This window comes from Mirounga angustirostris, unplaced genomic scaffold, assembly GCF_029215605.1.
Source record: "Mirounga angustirostris isolate CCGP_5_RB_7025 unplaced genomic scaffold, mMirAng1.0.hap1 SCAF_15, whole genome shotgun sequence".
Lineage (NCBI taxonomy): Eukaryota > Metazoa > Chordata > Mammalia > Carnivora > Phocidae > Mirounga > Mirounga angustirostris.
In genome coordinates, this window is record NW_026991723.1 from 43,340,664 (window position 1) to 43,361,900 (window position 21,237).

General features: G+C 39.4%; 1 protein-coding gene across 5 annotated transcripts in view; it reads left to right on the forward strand.

The window, feature by feature from the left end:
* Positions 1 to 21,237, forward strand: part of SH3GL2 (SH3 domain containing GRB2 like 2, endophilin A1) — a 218,429-nt gene that overhangs the window by 156,067 nt on the left and 41,125 nt on the right. For 3 of the 5 annotated variants that reach the window (XM_064580139.1, XM_045882460.3, XM_045882459.3), the window contains one exon: positions 16,958 to 17,026. In XM_064580139.1, the coding sequence (XP_064436209.1) occupies positions 16,958 to 17,026 (69 nt within the window). Of the gene's footprint in view, positions 1 to 4,605; positions 4,777 to 16,957; positions 17,027 to 21,237 lie in introns of those variants that run through there. The other 2 variants (XM_054509237.2, XM_045882461.3) reach the window with 2 other exon arrangements.

Sequence of the window (21,237 nt, forward strand, 5' to 3'; positions counted from 1 at the left end):
CAGAAAATTAAGTCCTACTGTGGGTTTTCATGTGCTGTGTAGGGAGGGGAACCAAAACCCAAACAAAAGAACAACAACTATATATATACATAATATGTTTTATTTTCTAAGCCTACTTAGAGAACAGGATGTTTTCATTAGCAAATTTGGGACTTGATGCATGCAGGACTTCTTCCAGAGAGAAGCCATATGTTCTCTTGTGCACGCCAGACTTGTGACAGTCACGATTCTGTGGTCCTGCAGATGAAAGCAAAATGTTGTAGAGCCCTTACACCAGGAATCAGACCTCTTCCTAAAGCAGCATCCTTTGTGATGCCAAGCGTTCATGTGACTGAGTGACTTTGTGTGAAGTATATCTAAAATCATAAATCCTCTCACGTTTTGCCCTCATTGCTCCAAGGAAGAAAGTCTTCATTTAGTCCAAGAGGGTCTGCAGGGTGTGGGTCCGGCCGGCATCTCTAGCTTCCTCATGGATGCTTCCTCCTTCCCTCTCTAACCTTTATTCTTGCCGGCCTCTTGGAAGAGCCAGGCTTACCCCCCTATTCCTCGGGGCCTTTACATATCCCCCTCACTGCATCTTCAGTGCCTGACACCTAAAAGACATCCAGCAAGTATTTTTCAAATGAATTAATGACAGATATTAGAAAGTAGCCAAATTCTCTCATGGCGTCCATGGTGGAAAGCAAGCCCATAAAAGGCTGCCTTTGTCTGATTCCTTCTGTTTTGTGTATTTTTTTGCCTTTATCGTTTATCTTTTTTATTATTATTATGTTCAGTTAGCCGCTGTATAATACGTCATTAGTTTTTGATGTTGTGTTCAATGATTCAGTAGTTGTGTATACCACCCAGCGCCCATCACAACATGTGCCCTCCTTAATACCCATCACCCTGTTTTTAGTGGGTGTTGAGTAGGTCAACTCTTGCTCTCACTCTGCTTTCTCTAGCTGCTTTTCATTAGATATTTGTCAACAGTCATGCCACCGTAAAAACAAAACAAAAACCCCCGTTTAAGATAGTACTGTTAGAGAATGTGTCCAGAGATACCGCTAATTACCCTGTTTTCTGTATCTACCTTTGCCTTCAAGCTTTGTTGCCGGCAGAGGGGAAAGAAGACAAGGCAACTACAGTGATTGTTTAGGGGAATATCAGCAAATAGAATTGAATATAAAAAGGAGGTTAAAGGAAAAAAAAAGCAGACCAGATTAGTGTAGAGGTTGGTGTGCTTTTCCCCTGCCTTCTCTGCTCCTACGTTGCCGACCAGCTGTGTACCAGGGCCGCGTTAGGCACCGCGAAACAGAGATGAGCAAGACTGAAATCGCACTGCCTTCCCAGAACTCTGAACGGTTGGAGAGGCATTCAACTCGATGACAGTGATACGAAATGCAGTCTAGCAGGTGCTGGGTAGAGTGAGGCCCAGGGGCTGTGGGAGCCCCAAGGGGTTTGGACTTCTTCCCATGGGAGAGAACAGTTGACCCAGTGGTGGTGATTCAGGAGGCATATAGGTGAAGGAAGGAAGTTATGGACTTATTACTGAAGGGCAGTAAAACCGAATTGATTTTAAAAAAGTCTTGTGACCAAGAAAATTTTAGTAAGAATTTTTAGCCACATGAAGTTATTGAAAACAAGTTCGATGTTTTAAAGTATTTTTGCCCATTAAAGTGTCCTCTGATGCTGCTGCCATCTATTGATTACAGCCAACCCAAGCGGACCCTTTCCTGGGAAACAGGTTCTACTGGGTCTGGGAATCAGGACCTGGGGTTCAGTCCTGTCTGTGGTCCTGCCTGGCTGTCTGAACCTAACACGTCTGTTCCTCTTGCCCCCACTTACTCAGGGTTCCCATCCCTGCCCTTCTCCCTACTCTCTAGCACACATAAGTACCCGTGAGATAGTGTGTTCCCTTCAACACTCCCAGTTTACTCCTGCAGTGATTCTCTTCTGATGGGTGACCAGACCTCCCCTTTCCTCCAGCCTTCACCCAAAATCATAATTGGAATTCCTCATTTTGCCATAAAAAGCAGGCTATACTGTATAGACTTCTGAATGTGTTCCTTTTCCTTTCTTTTTCTCCTACTTACACTCTTGCTAACTCCATGAACCAATAAACCACAGAACTTTAGTAAAATGAGTTGATTTGACAAGAAGAGGTCACTTCTGAAAAATGCATTCTCAGTATAGCATTACATTCTGAAATGTAAATTATAAATTCAACTCTAGTAACGAGCATCCACAGCTATACCATTTTGCTCTTAAAGATCCTCCTCTGGAATAATGCTGTATATGGTAATGGCCCTCAAACCTTTAACTGGGCTGTATTTTGGAATGTGTTTGTGTTTCTTCTTTCCACCACAAGTTCGTCCTAGGTAAAAGCCTTCTGGAAACCTCTGCCTTGCTGTCACCGTGTCCATGAAATTCCATGTGATGTCACCTTGTGACTCTTAAGGAAGTACTCTAAGTGGTGCTTGTAGGTTAATGACACAGATCCTTTGCATTGGTGAGGTACTTTACAGTGGACAGAGCCCTTAGTTACCTTCTGTGATCTTCATGACTGCCCTGTGAGGTAGCTTTACACCTCCATACAGTGGAATGTTAATCAGCTGTAAAAAGGAATGGACTAACGACACATGCTGCAACATGGAAGAACCTTGCAAACATTGTGCTAAGTGAAAGAAGCCAGACACAAAAGACTACATAACTAGATGATTTAATTTTGGTAAAATGTCCAAAATAGATAAATCTGCAGAGACAGAAATTTGAGTAATGCTTGTCAAGAGGTGGGGTATCGAATGAAATTGGGGGAGGAGCCCAGGGAGTGATGCTAATGGGTACAAGGTTTCTTTTTGGAACAATGAAACTGTTAAAAAAAATTAGATTATGGTGATCATACAACTCTATAAATACATTAAAAATCACTGAATTGTATACTGTAAATGAGTAAACATTGTAGCATATAAATGACATCTCAATAAAGCTGTTAAAATTTTTATTTTAATTCATTCTTTTTTTTCCTACCTCCCAGACCTGAAGGACAAGAGACTTCAAAACAGCAGACACTGGGCCCCCTTCTTAGTATCCATTTGGCTTCACCTTTCCCCCCGGGTACCCAGCCTCTTGAAAGTCTGTCCCTTCTAAATATCCCTCTGTCCTTTCCTCTCATGTCCAACTTGAACAAATGAGAGAACAGCTTCTAAGAGTCCCTGAACTCACCACCTACTACTGACCAGGAGGTGCTGACATTAGCACATTAGTAAGCTTGTGCAGAGTTAAAAAGAGAATATTGCAGCCTGTGGCCTTTCCATTTTACTTTTTGGCATATTTTTATTAGTGCTCTGCAAGCAGTCATCTCATTTAAGAGCAAGTCTCCCACATGATTGGAAAGCACTGGGCTGAAACTTGAAAGAAAAGGAAGCCATTAGTGTTTGGAATGCTTGAATAGTGTTTAGAGCCTGTCCCCAATTTAATGCACAACTTTGAGCCCCTGTAAACCTGTAGAAAAGCCAAGTATTTTCCTGTTGCTTATCAAGTGCTCTCTCTCTCTCTCTCTCTCTATATATATATAGAGAGAGAGAGAGAGAGCACTATTTAAGCACATATATATGTATGTATATACATACATACATGTATTTATAAAAGAGTATGAAATACAACTATTGGTACATAGTGGATTGAGGCAGTCGGAAATGGGACAATCAAGTCAGTAGCTTCTTTTCACACCTGGAAAGCATACTGGGAAAGAGGAATCAAGTTAGCTCTTAGATGGTGGGGGATGCAGTGACATTACTCTGAAGAGATGCTCCAGCTATTGTAGCTGCCTTTTCTGTTACATGTACCCTGGAGGAGCAGAGGACACAGGAAGTTATAATACTAGAGATTGTGGGTAAAATGGCAGACCAAGAATGTGTGTGATGCGGGAACCTCTGCCACTTCTCTTCTGACTTCAGCATGAGCCTGCGCGGTGTGAATCTCCAGAGAGTTGGCTGCAGTGCAGGCAGCAGACCTTGAAGTCAGGGGTAGAAGCCTATTGGTGCATCTGTCAGTGCATAGCCTTCCTAGATGGTGATGGGCTGATTAGCATTTAGGAAGTTCTGCCGGGGATCATAAATGAAATCTATATCTATCTGTCCTGTCACTAAGGTGCTTTTTAAGGTTTTTGGTTTGGATGATGGAATTTCTGCATATGTGAATTATCAAACTTGATATCTCGGATAGGGATCCATCTTTCTGTCTTATGTGGTTATTCTTTGTTCCCAGTTTAATTCCTTTGTCAGCAGGTCAGTGATTTTCCGTAGAAGATCATGAGTCTGGTATCTCTTCGTTGAATCACTTCCATGACCATCTCTGAAGTCTCTTCATAACTTTTCCTTATTGTTATTTAAGGTTAAGCTTATGATTTGTTATTGCTGTTATGAGCATGGTGCTAACTTCCTTTGGCTTAGAAAGGGAAGAGCATTTACCTCAGAATAGAGCTTGGCTGCCACATTTGGTGACATAAAATGCTATATGGAGAGCTGATTATATTGATGTGTGAAATACTTGTAGGAAATCTCTCCCAGGTTTTCAGATCCCCCTTGGCTTGCAGCTTGTCCCTGATGATTTCTTTCTTCAAAGGTGAAGTACCTACCTGTGGCGTGTGGAGGATGTGAAGTACCTACTTGGGATGTGTCCAAGCATAGTGATGAAAATGGAGCACGTTCGGAGCTGCTTGCTCTGAAGCACAGCTGGGACTCAACAACTGTCAGGCACTCTACTTTGCATGGGCATTTCCCCTGCTTCCAAATGGTAATTTTATAGGCATCAAGTGAGATGGAAGAAATTAGGAGGATGTGTTCCTGTTGTCTGATTCCTCGTATCCTCTCGATCACATGTATTTTGCCTTTGAGCCCATCGTGCTAACCTGTATCACATAAATAGCAGTTTGCATGGTCATAGAGCTATCAGACTCTTGAATTCCAGTGGCTCTTGGCATGATTGTTCTAACCACCACCCCACTGTCCTCTGCTTCCATCCTCCGGGGTTGCTTATACTCATTTGAGAAACTAATTCCTTAGTTTCTTTGATCCTTCTCTTTCCAGATTCTCCCTTTAGTTTCTGACTTCTTTTTTTTTTTTCATGGTCTTTTTTGTTGGTTTCTCCCCCTGCTAGCCCTTAATTATTGGTGATGCTCAGGGTTCCCTTCTTGACCTATAACTGCTTGCTGGTGCATGTTCTACCTGAGCAATCTCATCTGCTCATCTCCTACTTTTACAAATCAAATATAAAGTGCTGACTCCACATATCTCTCTCTTGTCCTGACCTCTCCCTACAGATTCAGACTCATATATCGAATTGCCTGCTGGACATATTTTATTTGGTTCAAACCCAGTGAATCTATACCTGAGTTCTCTTCATTTGTGTTGATCCATCCATTTGCCAAAGTCTGAGACCTAAGAGTCATCCTAGAGTTCTCTGCTTCTCTCTTATATCAAATTAGTCACAAAGTCTTGATTACTTTATGCCGTAAATATTTATTGAGTCTATCCTTACTCCCAGAGTTCTTGGTTCAAGCCATCATCTTCCACCTGGAAGATTGTAGGATTGTAGTAGAATTCTGACTGGTGTCTTTGTCTCCAATCTCCTTTTTTTCCCAAGTCAGTCTTCACTTTGTAATCTAATGATTTAAAAATTAATTTAGCTATGTCATTGCTCAGCTTAAAAGCTGCTAATGGCTTTCCATCATCGGTGAGCTAAGGTCTTATAGTAAGTCACTTTGGAATATATATTGGCTGTTTATTAAAAAGTTAAATGTACGTTTACCACTAGACCCAGTGGTTCCCCTCCTAGGTTTCTACTCAAAAGAAATGAGAAAATATATCCACACAGACATGTATGCAAATATTAATAGCACTATTCATAATAACCCCAAACTGAAGCAACTCAATGTTCATCAGCAGGAGAATGGATAAACAAACTGTGGTATAACCATGCAGTGGAGTACTACTCAGCTATAAAAAGGAACTGAACTACCGATACAGGTAACAACATTGAATCTCAAATGCCTGTGCTAAGTGAAAGAAGCCAGGTATTTAAAATTACCTGTTGTATGATTCCATTTATATGACATTTCTAAAAAAGGTAAAGTTATGGAGATGAAAAACAGATCAGTGGTTACTGCCACCTAAGGGTGGCAGTGAGCATTGACTGAAAATGTGCACATGGGGTGATAGAACTATTTAAAACCGCATTGTAGTGATGCTTGCACAGCTACATAAATTCACCAACACTCAGAACAAAACTAAGGTCTTTGGTGTGGCCCAGAAGGCCCACCACCACTGGATCTCTCCTTCATCCTACAGCTTTAGTTTTTGTCATTCCCTGCTTTATATTCTGATATCTCACGGCACTGAAATATTTGTACTTTCCTGCAAATACTGTGTTTTTGCTTGTTTGCTTTTTGTCACATGGTAACTTCTACAGGAGAAAGCCTCTTCTGTTTTCCATGTCTACTCTTCTGTCCCACTTATACCCGTTTGAGAATTAGCTCCAGGATCAGCTGTCAGAAGATTTCCCCAGTCTTGTCTTCATATCCAGCTAAGGCCAAATTGTCTATCCTAGACTCTGATTATAGTCTACTTTTTTTTTTTTTTAAAGATTTATTTATTTCGGAGAGAGAGAGACCGCAAGCGGGGGGCGGTGGGGCAGAGGGAATCTCAAGCAGACTCGCCGCTGAGCACAGAGCCCAACACAGGGCTTGATTCTACCACCCATGAAATCACAACCTGAGCCGAAACCAAGAGTCAAATGCTCAACTGACTGAGCCACCCAGGTGCCCCGGTATTCTACTTTAAAAAAAAAAAATGTACTTACCCCATTATATTGAAATGGTTTGTTTATATATATCCATATATCTCACCAGACTGTAAGTTTCCAGAGACGTGCCATGTCTTGTTTGCATAGGGAAACTCCGGGGCCAGCAAAATCCCTGGTACATAGTAGGCATTCGAACTGAGTTTGTTGCATTCATTCCATTTGATGAATTAATGTAAAAATGATTTGTTTTTATTTTTATCAGAAGGAGATTTGCATCAAAATAACCCTGATTTTTTTTGGGGGGGTGTTGGATACCATAGCATATTCTTTTCAAACACTTTGCATGGTATTTTCTCTTTTCTTCCTTTTCCTGATTTATTATCTACCTTTGGTCTACTATAAGTAGCACCGTGGCAGGTAGGAATTGTGTCTATTAGTGTTCTCCAGAGAAAAAAGAACCAATGAGATATGTAGGCAGAATTTCTTCTTTCTCAAGGTAACCTCAGTTTTGTTCTAAAGACCTTTCAGTTGATTGGATAAGGCTCACCTACATCAGCAAGGTTAGTCTCCTTTACTTAAAGTCAACTGATTGTGGATGTTAACCACATCCATAGATTATCTTCACAGCAATACCTAGATTATTGTTTGACTGAAAAACAGTACTATAGTTTAGTGAAATTGATACCTCAAATTAACCATCACGGAAAAGACATCAAATTTTTAATTGTAAGGGGTCTTAGAACTCTCCTGGTTATCTGAGCACACCCTGTGCCCACCCCATTTGTGAATGAGGAAACAGAGGCTCAGTGAGTTTGGGGTTTCATTTCACAAAACAGAAAATGGCTTTCCAGCAGTTTCTCTTAACAAGTGAAAGCCTAGGGCTACTCCATCTTGCCTTATCAACTGAGTCATCAGATATTAGGTTCTAAGTCATTCATTAACCAGGACTGAAACCTCGAATGAATTATTGGTACCTTTTATTTCCCTTTGTGAGTTCTGTTTTTCTTTCAAGAGAATTTATGGCTGAACTTTAAATAGAATTTTAAAAATACTACATGACATAATTCTGGCCCCAAGTATAGAGTCTATTTTTAGCACACATTGTCCTTTTATATCTTGTTCAATTTCAGTGACTTATTGCAGTGGACTATGAAAATGTATAATTTTTTTTCTATTGTCAGAGATGGGAAACTTTATGGAAGTATTCTCTCCCTCTCCTGAGCCCCCCTCTCCTAAATGATCCTTTATCTGATAAGGAGCTAGCTGATTTGGGAAGTTGAAAAATAGAGAAATGCTGGTTGTCTTTTATTTTGTACATTTTTCATACTTTTAAAAAAAGTTTTCTAGAAGAGGGGTGCCTGGGTGGCTCAGTCGTTAAGCGTCCACCTTCAGCTCAGGTCGTGATCCCAGGGTCCTGGGATCGAGCCCCACATCGGGCTCCCCGCTCCGCGGGAAGCCTGCTTCTCCCTCTCCCACTCCCCCTGCTTGTGTTCCCTCTCTCTCTGTGTATCTCTCTGTCAAATAAATAAATAAAATCTTTAAAAAAATTTTCTAGAAGATAAAAATAGGATCATTTGCAAATGAAACTACAGGTGATAGTATAAACTGTCTTTCTGGGGAGGGACTGAAGTTCTGCATGATACTTCAGTAATCGGTCCTACCAATCCCCTTTGAGTTGGGTACATAAGTAATTAGCTACATAGTCAATGAGAAATTCTCACTTTGGGGAAATAGGGCTTATAAAGTTACTACTTTTAATCTTAGTGAATCACACCAGAAATAATTATAACATGATGTAAATCAGTTACTGTATTTTCTATATAGTATTTGACCAGAAGAAAGGGGAAGATTGGAAGCTGGGAAAAGGGTGAAGTGCTTAGCCCACCCAAGCTCATTTTAAAGTTTTTAGCTCCAGATACTTAAAATCAGTTGTTATCCTATTGAATTCTTAGGGGTTAGGGGAAATCACAAGTTTTTATATCATGTAAAAAGAAACTTTCCACTTTCCACTCTTTAATATACAAATTCTACTTGAGAGTAAGAAGTAGAATTAGCCCAATTTAGATAGATAAAAATGCCTTTAATCATTCTCTAAGAAAATCGGAAGTTTCTGGTTGGGAAAAAATAAATATATATATTTTTGAAATTCACTTTCAAAACATCATGGCATTTAAGCATTCCAATTTAATGACAGCTGAGAAAAACTGGTGTGAAACTTATATTCCATGAAATGAATCTACCCTGCCTTTCAAATATGGGAATACCACCATCTGGAAAAACAAGATCTACTTTTTTTAGACAAATACCAAGAAAGCACTGCTGTAATTTTGACTGTCCTATTTCCTTCTGAATATTTGATATGTCATCAAGTATTTGATATGTCATCAAGTATTAGAATATTTAATTTTTGGTACCTTATTAATAAATAATGATTAAAGAACTTTCGTGGAGAATTAGAATATGGGCTTCTTTTATTTATTATCATAGGTAATGCCTTTCTGCAAGTACTGGGAAAACAGTACTGTGTTCCATAGAGGTAGTTACCATAACTTCTTTTTAAAGAACTTGTGCATTAAGTAATGTTGTTTTTTAATGCATTTAAATTACTTAGTATTTTTTTGACCAAATATAAGAAACCAACTTAAAATTTTGCCTTTCATGTGAGTAAGACCACTTGTTAAGACATAATAAACCCTTATTTTAATAATGGCTTTTGTTAGTTTATAATGTGCTCTTTATATGTACATTCCAATTTAATTATTTAAAAAATCCAGTGTTGGATGATGTTGTTTTTCATTTCTTAGGTGAAGAAATTGAGGCACTAAGAAGTTACGCATCTTCTCTTTCACACAGCTGTTGGATGTCATTGTCAGGGCCAAATTCATGTCTCTTGACTCCAAATCCAATTTGTTCTGAAATCTTAATTCATGTGGCTTTCAATGACTTACTTGTCAATGAGGTTTCATTTTACGTATAAATAATTTTGTGGATTGATTCATAGTGCAGATGGGCAGGATAGTGTATGAATACAGTTCTTTTTGCTGTGAACAAACTAGGTATGATTAACGTATGGATTGTTAAAGTATTCTATTTTAATATGAGTAAACACATTATGTAGCACTTCATGAATTATTTTTGATTTTTTTAAAAAACACTTGGGAAAAGCATTATATTTACTTTCATGTGTGGGGTTATATATATGTATGTATACACATACATATAAATATGTTTGCCTGTGTGTGTGTTTATACACATATATGTGGATATGCATGTAAACTAAAATACATATATATTTAGAGTCAGGATTAATGGGAAGAATATATATTATTAATACTAATTATAATTGTTCTAAAAGTAATTTGGTGGGTAAATGTCAAACGGTTATAATGAAGAGAGAATTTTCTTTAACCTTGGCTATAAATAAAATATACATCATAGATTGTTGAATTTTCTAATTTTTTGCCTGTTACTGATAGAGCAAAAGATATTACACTTCAGGGAAAGATTAAACTCTGAGAAAGAGATACAAAACCAGTGCTAACTCATAGTTAAAGGTCTTCCTTTAATTTATGTATGATTTTTGGCCTTAGAATAATTCATTGAGATCATTTTTTCACCTGATAATTGAATGTCTACTTTTCAAGCACTATGTTAGTAGGTACTGCAGCCTTAGACATTTTTAAACAAAGAAGTATGAGATATGATTCCTGCCTTTAGCATCTTAAAATTCAGATGAGCAAATATCTCAGCAATTTTATTCATGAAGTGGCTAATTCCAGGTAATCCAACAGATGATGCACTAAGAATGCAAATGAAATCTAATAACTTCCAGCAAAGGGGGGGCAGTTGGGATGATCTAGAAGGTGAGATCTGGGTGATCATGTTAGATAATCAGTAGGATTTAAAAAATAGAAAAAGGAAATAGGCCTTAGACAGAGGGAATAAATACAGCACATTTGGTGGATGGTAAGGAGACCTAGCCTTGTATGATGTATAATAAGAGACAAGCTAAACAAAAAACAGAAAGTAGGAGGTAAATCACTTTGCATGAATGAATTTCATATCTAGTCTACTGAATTTCACTGATGTCATTTTCAAGGAGACCTCTATAAAGGCAGTTGGAAACAGGGTAGTGGGGTCTTCAATGTTTAGTAAATGAAATGCAATGCAGGGAAAAATCAGAGCTGGATTTAGAGGAGGGAGTGTCTTTTTCCCAGAGGTGCCAGTTAATGTGGGGGAGGATGAGTCATTGTTGGAAAGCAGTGCAGCATCCTCTGGGCTGTGAACAGTGGTCATTTATTTAAGCTGTCTCTTGCTACTGGTTCCCTTTGACATTTTTCTTACTTGGTATATGGAGAAAAATAGCATGAGACAACGCTACTGCAGACTCAGAATTAAGACTTTTAATTTAAAACGTGACTTGATTGTCTTATTTTTTTTTTTTTTTTTTTTTGGAAAGTTGTGCCTTTTCAAAGACCATCCTAGAGTGAGGTCTTATTTACCTCACTTTATGTTTTCTTTGTCAACCTAACATTAATATTTACAAAAGGACATTGTAGTTCAATTCCACAAATCTTAACCAAGTACCTGTTGTGAGGAATACAATAAAGAATCATATGACCTCACTGATATGAGGAATTCTTAATCTCAGGAAACAAACTAAGGGTTGCTGGAGTGGGGGGTGGGGTGGGAGGGATAGGGTGGCTGGGTGATAGACATTGGGGAGGGTATGTGCTATGGTGAGCGCTGTGAATTGTGTAAGACTATTGAATCACAGACCTGTACTTCTGAAACAAATAATACATTATATGTTAAAAAAAAAAAAAGGAAGGGCGCCTGGGTGGCTCAGTTGGTTAAGCGACTGCCTTCGGCTCAGGTCATGATCCTGGAGTCCCTGGATCGAGTCCCACATCGGACTCCCTGCTCGGCAGGGAGTCTGCTTCTCCCTCTCCCACTCCCCATTTGTGTTCCCTCTTTCGCTGTGTCTTTCTCTGTCAAATAAATAAAAATCTTTAAAAAAAAAAAAGAAGATAGCAGGAAGGGAAGAATGAGGGGGGGAAATCGGAGGGATAGACGAATCATGAGAGACTATGGACTCTGAGAAACAAACTGAGGGTTCTGGGGGTGGTGGGGGGATGGGTTAGCCTGGTGATGGGTATTAAAGAGGGCATGTACTGCATGGAGCACTGGGTGTTATATGCAAACAATGAATCATGGAACACTACATCAAAAACTAATGATGTATGGTGATTAACATAACATAATAAAAAAATGGAATGGCAAAAAAAGAATAAGAGAGGAAGGTGAAATTGTTGGTTTGATTGGAATACAGAGTATATGTAGAGTGTAATGGTAGATAAGATTAGAAGTGAAAGCTGTCAATGTTGTGTTAAGGGGTACAATTGGGAGTTTTGAACAGAGGAGTTTGTTTTTTGATGTTTTGGATTTTTTTGTTTCATTTTGGGTGGTACAGGGGAGTATATTGGCTTATTTGTACTGTTTTGTTTGATCCAAATACCTTTGCTGATGTTCATATAAACAGGTGATCAATTAAAAAAATATATAGGTGATCATTTTCTCAGGTGGCAAGCATATTAGCCAAAGTATATTAAACAGCATCTGAAAATATTCAATACTATGAAATCTTGGTTTTAGGAACCATCTTACTGGAAAATAGTAGGGCAAAACTATTCTTAAATAATTGGTATTAAATAAGGAAAACAAAGACCAGATAGAATCAGGGAGCCTATATTCCTCACCTTGACCCTTATTCATAAAAAGATCGAAGTTTTAGTAATGACATGTAAAGATCAGGAGGGGCAAATATTTGCTATGCTCCTAAGTAATGAGTCAGTGTTATGTAGCCCACTGTTCAATTCAATGCCTTGATATATTTAGGTCCTTTGTGACCTGAAAAAATAATAGCCCCAAGAACAATGTAGATGTCATTTTGAATATTGCTTTTTTCCAAGAATCTAGTTAGATAAGAAATTTTTATTATATCAGTCAACCAATCAGATCGGTACCAGTATCTAACTGCTAGCCTCATTTAGTATCAAACAACGGGAGCTGTTTCTCGCTCAAAGGTCAAGTTTTGTAGAAAAGAGAAAAGGCATGGAATCTCTCAATCAAACTTTCTTTCTCTACCTCTCCCTCCCCCTCTCTCCCTCACTCACATCCACACTAAGTATTTTAAACCAAATATGTAAAGCCAGTAGACTGATGTTTTGGCCTAGGTGTGAGTTATAGGACTAGTTCTAAATTACTAGTGGCCATTGTGATGCTAACCTGTTTTTAAGTGCCAAAAGGGGGGAAATTAAAATCCCAGTTGAGCAAGTTGAGATTGAAAGTGTGATATAGGCTTTGTGCTTTTGATTAAGGCCATATTTTATTCTCCAGAGATAATCAAAATGTGATTAACCCAAGGTTACCAGGATTCTCTAATGTTACTATAAATGGAGACATTTCTCATCTATTTTTTGGTGATAATTTTGTAAATAAAAATTAAATGTCTCCCTTATAGATCATGGGAGGGTCTATTTTTGACCAAAATCAGATGTCAGGATATAGTGAGTTCCCTGACATTGGAGACAGTCAGGTAGAACTGAGAGACAGTTGATTGGAGGTTGTGTAGCAAATATTTCTTGATTTTGTTAAGACCGACTACAGTAGAGTTTCCCAGTCCAAATTTAACTGAAAACCATGTACTTCAAGAATAATAAGACACAAAAGAGGCTGAAATATGAGCTAAAACTGTCATCAGCTGAGCAAAGTGAAAGGGATTGAATCTGTAAAAATCACAGTAAAAATTTGTTTGGTAATAGCAAAAGTTGAATTAATAACCTATAAGGCTCCTTCTCTTCCTGATCTTCTATAACTTAATCCCAAACATGCAGGTCAAATCACTGGCACTTGGATCCCATCAGGAGATTCTAAACTGAATTCTAGGGCCTTCTATCCCCATTTCTGGCTTGGTAAAAATATTTAAGAAATAGGCAAAAAGGGGCACCTGGGTGGCTCAGTTGGTTAAGCGGCTGCCTTCAGCTCAGGTCATGATCCCAGGATCCTGGGATTGAGGCCCACGTTGGGCTCCCTGCTCAGCGGGGAGCCTGACTCTCCCTCTGCCTGCCGCTCCCCCTGCTTGTGTTCTTTCTCTAGCTGTCTCTCTCTCTCTCTCTGTCAGCTAAATAAATAAATAAAATCTTAAAAAAAAAAAAAAGAAATAGGCAAAGAGCTGATTTCTGTTCCATATTACAGTCAGGCTTTAGATTAGGTGGTATTGATGCCAGGCAAATCCTGGATCTGTACGGACTGCTAGAATAGTTGATAACTAGCATCATTCAGGACACAGGTTAAGTGAGAGGGCTGATGTCAAGGACCAAGGGTTAAGGCAGCAAATGTAATGAAACTTCAGGCAAAGAAGCCCAGCACCACGGACAGCTCCCGAAAACTAGGCTAGGGATGCAAAGAAACCTAGGGTTTAGCTTGGAAAAACTGCATTCAGGTCCTGGTTCACCTGTTCCTAGCTAAAGATCACTAACTTGGACAGGCAGTTTAACTTCTGCAACCTTCAGTTTTCTCATCTGCAACATGGGAATAATATGTGCTCTACACAGTTCTTGTGATATTTAGATGATAAATTGCAAGTGAAAGTATGTGTCAGCTATACAAATGAAAGATGTTAATATTGTTTTTGTTAGTGTTACACTTTTAATAATTGACATTTATTTACCCAAGGTTGTATAATATTAATGAAAATTGATAGATTATTCTCAAGATTTGACACAACAGTTAAAAAAAAACTGATAGGGAAACCAGGATACTATAAGCAGGTATTATACTTCATTGGTGAGAGAAGGGAACTGGGATTTACTGCCTATCTTGTGGGTTCAAACATAGGTTCTTATTACTATACTATTTAATTTTCACAACCACTCTGTCCCCCTAGCAAAGAGTAGAGGAGTCTGTCTCTGCTATGGCCTTTCATCACAACACATTCCTTCTGTTACTACTGCTGGGGTGAAATGGGTGGCATCTGGTATACAGGACCAGAGTGGTGATAGAATTCATACTCTCAGTTTTTCCAGTAGTGGTCTCCTCTAAAGGTTTTCCTGTTGGCAGAAAGCAGGAGTGAAAGAGAGATAGGGGGTAAGGAACACACCAAAGCCCTCTACAAGGGGATATCAGAACTCCCCATTGCCAGGAGACAGAGCCATGTATCCAAGGACTCCTTTAGAAGGAGATAGACCAGACTTACTGGGATGACCCAGGTTGTTACTGAGATTGCTACAGGCCTGGCCTTGTTGGTAGCCTTCCCTGCAGAGTCCTTCAATCCAGTGATTATTGAAGGAAATGAAAAATCATACTTCAATATCTGTGTGTGATAACTTTAATACAGTGACATCTTTTTTTAAAATTTTATTTTATTATGTTGTGTTAGTCATCATACATTACATCATTAGTTTTTGATGTAGTGTTCCATGATTCATTGTTTGTGTATAACACCCAGTGCTCCATTCAATATGTGCTCTCCTTAATACCCACCACTGGGCTAACCCATCTCCCCAACGCCTCCCCTCTAAAACCCTCAGTTTGTTTCTCAGAGTCCATAGTCTCTCATGGTCTGTCTCCCGCTCCGATTCCCCCCCTTCATTTTTCCCTTCCTACTATCTTCTTCTTCTTTTTTTTTTTTTTTTAACATAATATATTATTTGTTTCAGAGGTACAGGTCTGTGATTCAACAGTCTTGCACAAGTCACAGCACTCACCATAGCACATACCCTCCTCAATGTCTATCACCCAGCCACCCCATCCCTCCCACCCCCCACCACTCCAGCAACCCTCAGTTTGTTTCCTGAGATTAAGAATTCCTCATATCAGTGAGATCATATGATACTTATCTTTCTCTGATTGACTTATTTCGCTTAGCATAATACCCTCTAGTTCTATCCACATCGTTGCAAATGGCAAGATTTTTTTTGATAGCTGCATAATATTCCATTGTGTGTGTGTGTATGTGTATATACACATACCACATCTTCTTTATCCATTCATTTGTTGATGGACTTCTTGGCTCTTTCCATAGTTTGCCTATTGTGGACATTGCTGCTGTAAACATTGGGGTGCAGGTGCCCCTTTGGATCACTACATTTGTATGTTTGGGGTAAATACCCAGTAGTGCAGTTGCTCAGTCACAGGTTAGCTCTATTTCAACTTTTTGAGGAACCTCCATACTGTTTTCCAGAGTGGCTGTACCAGCTTGCATTCCCACCAACAGTGTAGGAGGGTTCCCCTTTCTCTGCATCCTCATAAAGGTAGCATCTAACTACCTTTATAATTAGAGTATTTTAAGAGAAACAAAAGTCTCATGTCATTAGCATTTAATATTCCTGCCTTTGATGAAACTAAGGTATTTTTCTTGTGATCACTTCATACATTTTTATTAGATTTAATTTAAATCTTTATTTCAGAATAGAATAGGACATTTAACTTTTTAATGAACATGAATTCTACATGTGGAAAATGATTGTTTGCATATGTAAATTGATGAATATTAAATGGATCGTAATGGGAATTGATTGGGTAGCAAAGAAATACCCTCAACTTCTTTCCATATGATTTATCTCATGTTTATAAGGATACAGACAGCTACAGGCAGCTTTATAAGATTGCTATTCACATCCTTTTATCTGAAGATCAGCTGGGCTGATTTTTTTTCTTACCAGTTTGATAGATGCTTGTGATTATCTGTTCAATAGCCCATTGGGAAACAGGTTGAAGAATTAGCAATTTTCTACCTAGGTAGCATTTTAGACCCATTATCAGAGGGAAATGATAATTGTATGATGCTGTTGTCCCTCAGAACTTTCAAAAGGAAAATGTTAGTGATTAGGTAGTTATATATATAATGTTGTATATAATAAAGAACACTGAGGTTGAAAGCAGAAGAAATAAGTTCAAATTCTTGCTTCAATACCTACTGCATGCCTGGTGTTTAGCAGGTTGTTTAAACCTTCTGAGCGACAGTTTTCTCCTATGAAAATGGGACTGTCCACTTACGTCAGAGAATGGTTGTGAGATTATATTAGATGATGTTTCTGAAAGTGCTTGAAACTTTTAACAAAAATTTTAAAAAAGAAACTTTATTATTCTCCTTTTTGTTTGTTTTCTTTAGAAAGTGAGTGAGAAGGTTGGAGGAGCTGAAGGAACCAAGCTAGATGATGACTTCAAAGAGATGGAGCGAGTAAGTCTTCACCGCTTAAAGCTCCCTTTGACATGCAGTTGTCTAGCATACTGAGAGGGGGAGGGGAAACGGCTTTCCTCTGGTACCTGAAAATGCATTTTGTTATTTTAAAAGATACTCTCCTTTTGGTGTCTGTTTTAAAACAGAAGATGCCAAGTATCCAGTCTTCCCTTTGTACTACCCTGAGAACAAAGCCTCCACAAAGGTGAAATGTCATAATGTACTTTCCTGGTGGATTTTATCATTGCTTTTCCAAACAGGGACAACATGAAGTTCCATTTGAATCGGCGATGAGGTGGGAAGGAAATCGGGGAAGGCAGGGGATGGTGTCCCAAGTGTGTGGGGACAGTCTGAGTCATTGCCTGGCTGGGGCAGACTGCCTGGTGGGGTCATGCCAGCAGAGGCAGAGGTGTGGTGGGCAGGAGGCCCGAGGGACCTGCCAGCCTTGGCCCCGGCTGCACTTGCACTGCTTGTTCCTCAAGTCAGGTTATTGCTCTGAGTCTCTTATTTTTGTGTAAATGTCAAGTGAGAATACTACTCCCTACTTGGAGGATTTTTATTAAGGATTAAAAACAATGTAAGTCATTTAGCGTTCTGCTAAAAGATAGCAGGTTCTCGGCAGGTGAGGATGGAGGTGGCAAACAAAATAGCCCATTTCGTTTTTCTTGTGACATCCGCCATATTTTCTCTTTGAGGCCAATCATAGAGAGTGATAGTTAGGCTTACAGTGAAGAGTGTGTGTTGCGTTGTGCCAAGAATTGTTTCAGATGTTCAGTTGCTGATGGGTAAAGGATCTGGGAATACAAACCCTGTACTTGAACAGAGGATATCGAAAGCCTACAGAACCTAGAAAACCGCATTTTTACTTAGTTCCCATCAGTTCCGGCAGGCTGCCTCAGTTTTGCTGTTTGTGCTGTTTGTGTGAAGACCCAAACAAAGAAAATTCCTTGGTACTTTGTGCCTTGTCTTTTTCAGTGTTTTTTCTTTTGAGTTCATTGATGATGTCAGCAAATTCTTGTTTTGTGCTTCCTGTAAGCCAAGCATGTAAGATACAGCAGTGAACCGATAAACAAGGTTCCTTTTTTTTAAATTTTTTAAATTTTTTTATTTTTTATTTATTTATTTGAGAGAGAGAATGAGAGAGAGCACATGAGAGGGGGGAGGGTCAGAGGGAGAAGCAGGCTCCCTGCCGAGCAGGGAGCCCGATGCGGGACTCGATCCAGGGACTCCAGGATCATGACCTGAGCCAAAGGCAGTTGCTTAACCAACTGAGCCACCCAGGCGCCCCTAAACAAGGTTCCTGATGCCTCAAGTTCATAGTCTAGAGGGGAAGGCCAACTTTGGGCAAATACTGACCAGTGTGGCTAGTATAACAAAACATGGTGCCAGAGAAGCTTGAAACAGAGGAAACACTCACACAGGGTGATTACAGAAAGCCTTCCTGATATTCCAGTGATGATGTGGCGGATGAGTAAGAGTTATTAGAGACTCATATGCCTCTGGTAGAAGAAACAGCAAGTAAGAGAAGGACACATTTGAGTTCCTGAAAAAAAAAAAAAAGAGTCGCCAAGGGACAGGGGTCTTGTGAAATGAGGCTGTGTAGTGTTTACCTAACTGGTCATCCGGGCTAAGTTCTTGAGGTGGACGTCATGATAGCACAGGGCCCCATGAGAGAGATTTAAAAGAGTCCTGAGTCCCAACCAGAAGTCTGGGAGGCCAGCCTCTTACACCTAATGCCTGACAGCTATTTGCCCCCAGTGGGGCAAATGAAGTCTGCATTGGTCCTTATTTCTCAAATCTGGACAGTTCTAAGTACCACGTGATCTTTAACTAAAGCTAGTAGCCACTGCTGTCTGTGGTTCTGGAAATGGTATTTTACCCAGCCATCTTCTGCAGCATCTGAGACCAGACACTGACTCACTTGCCTACAATGACTTGACTTCTTCACTCCCTATAATATTAGAGTTCCTCACGCCTCATAAGAAGCAGCTTGTGGGTCTGTTAATTTGCACCAGCCTCTGTTTCCACCCATTATTTCTTGATCCCCTTATCCTTTGAATCCTCCTTCTCCTCTCAGGTGGGAATTTAGAGCATGCCTCCCCAGTGCCATGTTGTTAATGACAGATTAGTCAGGTGTTGAGGAATTTAGACCTAAGGAGTCAGAATTTGAGTTCAGCTTTCAGCATCTGCCAGGACTAAAGATAATAAGGTAGGTAGCTCACTGACTATGCTAAGGCAAACTTTCCATTTCTTAAGTGAAACTAGAAAGAAATTGAGAGAATAGAGTAGAATTTATCACTGAGCAACTCATTAAACCTTTGAATCCACTACAGTCTTGCAAACTAATTGAAATGAAAGAGGATCTTGTGTTTTAGTTCAGGTAAAGACCCAAAGATATTCTTCTGTGTCTGAGAGTAAAGTTTATTTCTCCTATTTCCTAGAAAATAATTAGCTTCTGAAGCTTTTGTTTCAAAAAAATATATTCCTGGAATTAAGAAAACAAAAAAACAACTGCTGCTGACTGTTTAAGGAACACACCTGTGGTTTTGTATTTGGGTTTATACCTAGTAAATTGAGAGATTTACATTTCAGATTGTTTTATTGCATTTTACTATGCACATTTTTTTTAGTCTTATCTGTGGCTCTGGGCAAATTTTACTCTCTACCCATGCAAAATTTGCATTAAAGGTAAAGATTTTTGTGGTAATTGGAAAGCATGTGTCTTGGATTTGGAATCTAAAATCTTTTCTGTCCTGTTAATTTGTTGATTACTCACAAAAACATTTTAGCTCAGTGTTCCCAAGCCTACAAAAGAATCACCTATCCACAGTCGGTTTTCTGATCAAGGATTTGGGGTAGAGAGACCTTTTTGTTCAGCTGTGTCTTAGAGGTGCAATTAGACAACAAAATGAAATAAATTAGAGGTTCGCATCAAGCAGCACTACTAGGAGAGAGAATTGGGTATTCCTAGAGGTTGTTTCTCTAATCAGCTACCCCAGCCCCTCTCCTGCCGAGATGCAGTAAAATTACACATGTGTCTCTTAGCCCTCACAGCTCCCAGAGCTGATTGGTGGAATCCTGCAGCTCTGTTGTCTCTGTGGGAGCCCTGCCCATAGCCATTTCTTTCTTCCTCTTAAGTGCCTTGCATAGAATTGTTTATGTGTTAGTTTTAAGTGGTATCTGTTGCTTACAAGATTTGTTAGGTACAGACTAAATTTCTTACTGTGGTGTAGACTTTGTGTAAGATTTGTTTATTGAGAAACTACAGATTTTTTGTCAAGAGGAAGTTCTAGAATTTGAGGGATCTCTAATTCCTTCTCAAATTTCCGTCTGTTGCTACAGTTTTGTATGTGTGTGTGCCTATGTGCATGTGTGTGTGGTTATATTAATTAATTCATGTGGAGTATCTGTAAATACGTCCTCCATGTGCAAAGTGTTGTGCTGGGCATCAGGAATACAAAGATGATTAAGTTACAGTTCCTGCCTTTAGAGGGCTTCCAGTTTTGATGGAATGAATGGGCACATAAATCATGTGGCTTACAGGACATGGTGCTTGGTGCCCTGTGGAGGATGTCCATGAAAGACAGGTTGGTTTCATGGAAGAAAGACTGGTGGAAGCTTTCTAGAGAAGAGGGTACCTGAGCTAAATCCTGCAGTTTTCTCTTCCCTCTGCATATAACGGTAATATAGAAGTCCAAACCAAGGGGTATAGCCCTCTTTTTGCAGCCTGAAAAGTGTCCTGGGAAGTGCCTTCTGTTGAAACCAGGAGAGGTTATAGGGTTGGAAATGTGGCTATGTACCACTTCAGTGAGAATGGAATTCTGAAGGGCAGCCTCAAGTTTTAAGACATGCAGGATGCTGGAAAAGAATGGGGAGAATGCCATTCCATATGAGAATGAGAAAGAGTGGGTTATTTGCAGAGTGGGGTATGGGGAAAAGGCTGATAGGAGAATGTCCATGGTCATTATCTTCATATATTTAATTAGTCCTTGGGTGGAAAGGGGTTACATCTTTCTGGCCAACTCCAAGTGGTAAAAATAGAATTAATGAGTAGAAACTCTAGAGAGAGAGAGAGTCAGGCTCAGTGTAAGAAAGAACTTTTGACTGTCAGAGCTGCTTTAAAAAAAAGCCATGGCTATAACTGAATTCCCCATCACTGCCCATGTTTAAACAGTAGCTAAAACCACAGTGTGACAGTGGTGTGAGGCACA